Below are 6,955 nucleotides of genomic sequence, written 5' to 3'. Positions count from 1 at the left end.
GTGTGAGGATAAAGGTGCTATTTCACCCTCATCTGATGCATCTTTGACGTTCTCCTATCTGAAAGATGTTATTTTGCATGTACACAACCCTCAACCTCCGTTTTTCTCCCTGCAGGGTGAGTGCTCCCAGAGGTGCTACAACATCTTTGTGTTAGAGACGGTGTGTGTCGCCTGGTTCTCTCTGGAGTTCCTGCTGCGTTTCATTCAAACTCAAAGCAAGTGCATGTTCCTGCGGACACCCCTCAATGTCATTGATGTGGTGGCCATCCTTCCGTACTACATCACCCTCATTGTGGACTCCCTGTCCGCAGGGAAACCTACAAGCTCAGGGAACAACTACCTTGAGAAGGTGGGGCTGGTCCTTCGCGTCCTTCGTGCTCTTCGGATCTTTTATGTGATGAGGTTGGCTCGCCATTCCTTGGGCTTGCAGACGCTCGGCCTGACAGTGAGGCGGTGCACACGTGAGTTTGGCCTGCTGCTGCTGTTTCTCTGTGTAGCCATGGCCCTTTACTCCCCGCTGGTGTTCCTGGCTGAGAGTGAGATGGGTGCAAAACAGGAGTTCACAAGCATCCCTGGGAGCTACTGGTGGGCTGTGATCTCCATGACCACGGTGGGATACGGAGACATGGTGCCCAGAAGCATCCCCGGCCAGGTGGTGGCCCTCAGCAGCATCCTGAGCGGCATCCTCCTCATGGCATTCCCTGTGACATCCATCTTTCACACCTTCTCTCGCTCCTACGTGGAGCTAAAAGAGGAGCACAGCCGGGCGATGCAACAGAAACTGGACTCACAGGACAGCACCAAGTCCCAGAACAGTGAGGACTCACAGGAGACAGACAGCTACCACGGCATCACCGAAGCTGCAGCGTCATCCCTGCAGCGAAGGAAGTCCATGGCTGCACACAGAGCAGCTGAGATTAGAGCATTCACACAAACTTAGCAGCTCTGACTGTGTGTGGCAGGTCGTGACACCCAGCGCTGGGACTTAAAGTTGACAAGCCGCCGGATTGTGAGCGGGGGGAGAGTGTCCTCTGGAGCTCGGGGTTTATGCTCGGATTGTTTGAAACGCTTGTGCACCAGAGTGTTTCTGAGTTTCCTAAGTTCAACAGAGGAGCTGCAGAGGTCTTTTTTCCACACATTTGACTTTTAAAAGATGTCTGACACTACAATATTAATGAGTAATTAAATGTTAAATGAGATTAGATTAAAAAAAAACAACACAGTACTCTCACTGACTGCGATTCAGATTTTAGATGAGTCTAGAAAAGCCTCCCACTGATTAATATTTCACATTTGTAAGAAGATAATTGTCAGAGGTAAGTGCTTGCTGAGATGTCAGACGTTTTGTGGATGCACAAGAGAATTTACATGCACTCTGTATTCAAGTCTTATACTGTATGTACTGTTCATGAAATTGCCAAGATATGTTTTTGCTGTGAACAAGAGCTACTGAATCCAACATAATAACAGACAAACAAGGGCTACAACATCGGTTAGGAAACTAGGTTGACTGGTAAATAATGAAGGGATTGATACCACACACGTGTTTCTACTAGAAATGTGTCTGATGCACATCCTGAGGTTTTTCAGGGAATTGAGTTAGGAACACAGACTCCTAGTCTGGAAACTGAAGCCCACCCTCCAAACCCCCCCCCCCCCCCCCCCCCCAAAAAAAAGTTGGCTGGTTGATGATGACAAGACGAGGATAACTCACTCTGTCTAATGAACTAATAATTCCAGCATGGAACTCGACATAAAGCCAGCTTGTCATTTTGGCAGTAATACGGATGATTAAGTTTTAGTATAACATTTATCAATATGCTTGAATTGGACTTTGAAATATGACGAGCTTACCTGTTCACACGCTCCTCAAATGGTGCTTTTAATCAAGCAAGTTTTGACACATTTGTAGTGACTTTTATGTTGGACCCCACATGACAGTTGGCTATTTTTGCACGGCTCGTCAGTCGGTCCTAACAAAAAGTTAATAAACAAAAATCAATGTGAAGAAAAAAAGAGATCCTGGAATTGAGAGCAAAGTTTGTCAGCGTGCCATTTAAGGGATGCTGCGTGTTTCTTTGCATTACAAATTTTTAGACCAGCACGGATAATTAGTATGTCCAGGATACTTGCGTCCAATAGAATACAAGAAAGAACACAACCTCCAACACAAAGCTGTCTTTCAATGAACAAAATTGGTAGAATGGTGTCTTCATGTATAATTAGATGACAAAATACGAACAAATAATTGTCAAAAAAAGCGAATCAAGTGAAAATTATCCAAATACCCAACTAACTAGTGTAAAATGAATGGACAGATTTTCAGCAAAAATTTGCTGTCTGTTTCCAACAGGAAGGAACGAGCATTTTAGTGACCCCTTATTACTCTAACAGGGAAAAACAAATACTTATACTTAACGGATTTCTCTGCAATTCTGAAGTCTGCAATTACGAAGAAATGTTTTCCTGTGTATGTTTTATGTCTTCTGGGCCTTTGGCGCAAACCCTGTCGTCACATTTGCAGGTAAAAAGACCGAAGTGTTGGAGTAACTCTTTAGTCAAAGCCAGTCAGAGCTGTGAACACATGAATGAAAAGGCCTCATTTCTGTTTGTTGAATGTCCTCAAAGAGGCCGACACTGCGGAAAACACACTTCATTCACCCTCAGGTGACGAAAACAAGAAAAGCTGACGTCTAAACCTATATCAGCCGCATAAATGAATTTTCACAGTCTCATACAGTATGATTGCCTCACATAATTGCAAATGCAGAATTTTCTTTGGAATGAGTGCTGTGTGCAAATCAAAAGACACATTACTAAACCATTTCAGCAAACAGTTAGTAAGTGGGAACCAATCAAAGTAGTGTAAGTGCTTCACAGTGTAATCATGCTTCGATTTTTTCTAATGGGCTTGTACATGTTTGGTCTAGCAAATCTAAATCGCAGTCAGTTTTTTAGCTGAATTCACAAAGCATGGAAATATTGCACAGAACACTCTTCAATCTATTGTACTGACAATATTTAAACAGAAATATTGTTGTGTTTTTATTTTTTTATTTTCTTTTTAGAAATGGTGGAGCATCATTTGAATAGAAACCTAAATGGGTTTGAATGATTTGACTGAGATATGAATCCATAGCCTGAGGGAGCAGCCTCCTTTAAAAAATGTAATAAAGATTATAATGAACTTGCTCCCATGTGGAGAGGCTTTGATTTATATAATTTATTATACACAGGAAGACGCTGTACTTCTGCACTTAGAACATCCTAAATTGGTTTGTCTGTGGCTTGGTTCATGTTTTTCCCCCACATTTGTCATTAATAATAAATTGACTGTTTCCAGGAGTGATGCTGGCTCAATGTGCTGTAAATTTGATAAAGAGCGCCAGTGCTCTGAATGAAGTGTTCAACATTGGGGCTTGATCAAGGTTCCTTGTTAGTGCTCCCAGCCTTGCTAGGTTGAAATGTCAGTCTTCTAAATCGAAGGAAGCGACCCGCATTCACCTCATGTCCATGATATGAATCATTTCTGCACCTCAGATTAGACCTGTAGGCTACATATTCAAAGCTGTAACAGACATAACAATGACAAGAGAAATTATTATCTCTCTCCAAGGAGATTTTTCAGAGGCGCTTGTGCTAATAAATTAGCAAACACTCGTATGATGCTCTGTACAGACGATGATGAAAGAGAAAAATCAGTTTGCTCCTGCTACATTTGTCTTGGACAAGTTCTTGAAGGCACTCTGCTAGCTACTGTCCACCATCGGCAGCTGACCGTCTGAACCACGGAAGGTTACAGATTCCTGGCTGGTCAGGAGGCTGTGCCATTCAGTGTGCTGCATCCTTTTAAAAGGTTAGGATTTGTAAAAATCTATGTTAAAACAAGTAAAACAATTCACTTTGAGGGTTTAATGCATGACTCCAGCAACATTTAGTGAGACTACAAAACAGAATTTGCTGTTTTCAGTTTTATTAATTCTGTGTCATGAAGATCAAGTTGAAGAGTAGTAGTTGTTAGAGCAGCACACGTCCGCTCACTGTCCTTTTAGGCCCGTCACTACCCCCTGACAGGTTTAGCAAAACCCATAAAATGGACTGCCAGAGGGGAGTGTAGGAGAGCAAGAGTGGAGCGCAGCAGTGACAAGTGCAGACAAAAAAGATCCTGAAGTCTGCTGCCGCACTTTGGGTGACAAAGGAAATCTGACAACGCCTGTGACAGCTTGAGCCGCAAAGAAAGGGAAAAAGATTTGACTCTTTGGATCTGTCCCTCTTCGTCTCTATTGTAAAGGTACATACTAATTCACTGTTCACAGTGACAGACATTCTCTCTATGCATGCTTGGCATTAGCAGCATGTATGGAACATTGGTCTTTGATGATACCAAATTAATTTAGAGGAAACAAGACAAGAAGGTTCTGGGTTCTCTCTGGTACTCCGGCTTCCTCCCACAGTCCAAAGACATCAAGAGGGGACCAGGTTAATCCAGACTACATTCTGCAGGTTAATCCTGGATCCACAACTTTTGTGTCTTTCCCATACTGCATTAGAGTTAGATTTAGAATGCCTTTATTGTCATTGCACATAATGAAATTCAAGTTGCACTTCCCCTTGATGGTTACACATCATATGACAAGACACCACAGTAAAAACAGCAGTCACTCAATACATACTAAAAGACACCTGAGCGGTGTGGACACAGCAATAAGAGTGAACATGTCATGAGAGGGATGCTGCTGCTGCTTGCTCCTAGCATGCAGTGCTTGATGTGGACAGCCTGCAGACATGACAGGTATGATTATTTTCACCTGTTCTTACTATGTTGTTCTGTTTATGTCTCTCTTCTGCTTTGCTGTTTCCAAACCAGGCAGAGATGCAGTAAGTGAGAATGCCCTCAGCGGTGCCTCTGTAAAACATGAAAGAAGGGGTGAGGAAGTCCACGGTCTTCAGCCTGCAGACGGAGTAGAGGTGCAGCTGAGCCTTCTTTATGACAAATGCGGTGTTATCACTGGAGTTGTGGAGGCTCATCTACCAAATGGACCCCTATGGACTTAGTGCTGTGAACCCTCTCCACTGGTCATCAGAGGGCCCAGTTCACATCCATGAGGAAATGCTGCACTCACTGTGGCTCTTTAGATGTTCTGGTACCTTCTCTGACTGTGTGCCATCTCTCCATCAGGAAGTCCTTAGGGTAGTATCTCGTTATCACGGAATAACAGAAGGCACTATGTCAAGGTAAATTGGAATTGGTTAATATCTTCATGAAATTATCAGGTTACAGCACAAAACATTAATTGCTAGTATGGCCTGTCTTGGCTTCTGCAGACCCACAGGGGGGATGTCTGGGTCCACTCAAAAAAACCAGTGGGATTTTGACATTAGATTTTCCATCAGTGAACAAGCCCTGTGGCCAACAAAGTTTATGAGACACGGTCGGGGACTATTTGATGCATTTTTGTGGAGTTACAGGTTTGTTATGGCGTATTTTAAGGTCCTGTTTCCAGCTAGCATATTATCTGCAGCATTTCCATTGAGTGCTGTTTTTCAATTAGCTTCTCTGTCCATGCCAAGAGATCCAAGAAACAGATAAAAAGGGTTAAAGGGTTATTAATTAAAATTGTTTTTCAAGTTATTTAGGAATACAAAATGGCTCCTCTCCCCATCATAGCGGTCGTCAACCTGCTGGCTGACAGCTCATACAATATTTGCCAAACCAAGTATATAGTATTGCATAGTAAGTATAGTACAGTGCAGTATGTAGTGTATATACAATATATACACAGTATATATACATATATACATTTATGTATTTGTTTGTATATACTGTATATGTACAGTATGTATATATATATATATATATATACACACACACACACACACACACTATACATATTTACAGTTTACACTGTAGATACACAGTATATAATATATACATATATATATAGAACATACATATATTTACATCTATACATGTGTGTAGATACACACACACACACACACACACAGTATATGTACTAAATGTACATACTATCAGCTACTCATGTTCAGAGGAAGACTTGTGAAAAGCAGCTCCAGGTCGCTCTGCCAACACTGAACATAACCAATAACCTTCTCGCAGTTTCATTTGATCTCACAGGAGTGCATCGTTTAAAATCTACGCTATCACACCCGGTTTGATGCACTTGAAGAAGTTAAAGGAGACACCAGCGCCTAGAGGACTGACATGTTGCTAGCAGACATTTTACAGTATTTATCACCCAGGAAACAACTCTCAAATATGAGGAACTTCATTTTTAGAAAACTCCTGTTGGGGATGAACACAGTTCACTTTGTGGGCAACGATGTGGTTGCAGGAATGCAACTGTTACAGAAACATTATCGCATCATTTTGCTGAACAGAAGTACATTTTAAGTATTAACATCAGTGAAAATGAAAAACCAGTGTCAATGACTGTTTACATGGACTTGAGTGTTCCAGCTATGAGTTTTGCAAAACCAGTTCTGTTCTCCTCAATGATAGAGTGACCATGCATGTGTTCTAATTTAGCTCGTACATTCACAAGCGCATTGGTCACGCTGAGTGTAGACCTTGAACAGTTTTATTTTTTGGTAATTTAATCCTCAAATCAAAGCGCTGGTGGAGTATTGAGAGTACGACTGGATAAAGAAGAATTGCATTATATTAATTTAAGAGTTTGTAAAATTCCTTTTTGTATAGTTTTGCTATTAATTGTTGGTCTTCAGTCGCTTCCGGTAATATGCGGCCATTTTGAGTAAAAAAGAAAGACAAAACAATTTCTTTATCAGTGCGGAAGTGAGACCCTCTAAATGCTGTGATTCCTTGCATTGGGCTGCCAGCAGGACACACAAACTGTGATATGGTCTGGATATGTTTCTTACTTCTCAGTTCTAACGAAATCAGTTTTCTCAAAACCAGGGTAACAAAGGCTCATTG

At 41.8% G+C, this 6,955-nt stretch overlaps 1 protein-coding gene across 1 annotated transcript in view; it reads left to right on the top strand.

Annotated features, from left to right (window-relative positions):
- Nucleotides 1-3,612, top strand: part of kcng2 (potassium voltage-gated channel, subfamily G, member 2) — a 37,099-nt gene extending 33,487 nt beyond the window's left edge. Inside the window, exon 3 of the mRNA XM_086194225.1 lies at nt 116-3,612. Coding sequence (XP_086050351.1) covers nt 116-940 — 825 coding nt within the window. The 3' untranslated portion in view covers nt 941-3,612. The remainder of the gene's footprint in view (nt 1-115) is intronic.
- Nucleotides 3,613-6,955: the final 3,343 nt, after the last annotated feature.

This window comes from Aulostomus chinensis, chromosome 22, assembly GCF_037954235.1.
Source record: "Aulostomus chinensis isolate RoL2024-O1b breed Wild chromosome 22, RoL_Achi_v1.0, whole genome shotgun sequence".
Classification (NCBI taxonomy): domain Eukaryota; kingdom Metazoa; phylum Chordata; class Actinopteri; order Syngnathiformes; family Aulostomidae; genus Aulostomus; species Aulostomus chinensis.
This window is presented reverse-complemented; position numbering and strand designations above follow the sequence as displayed.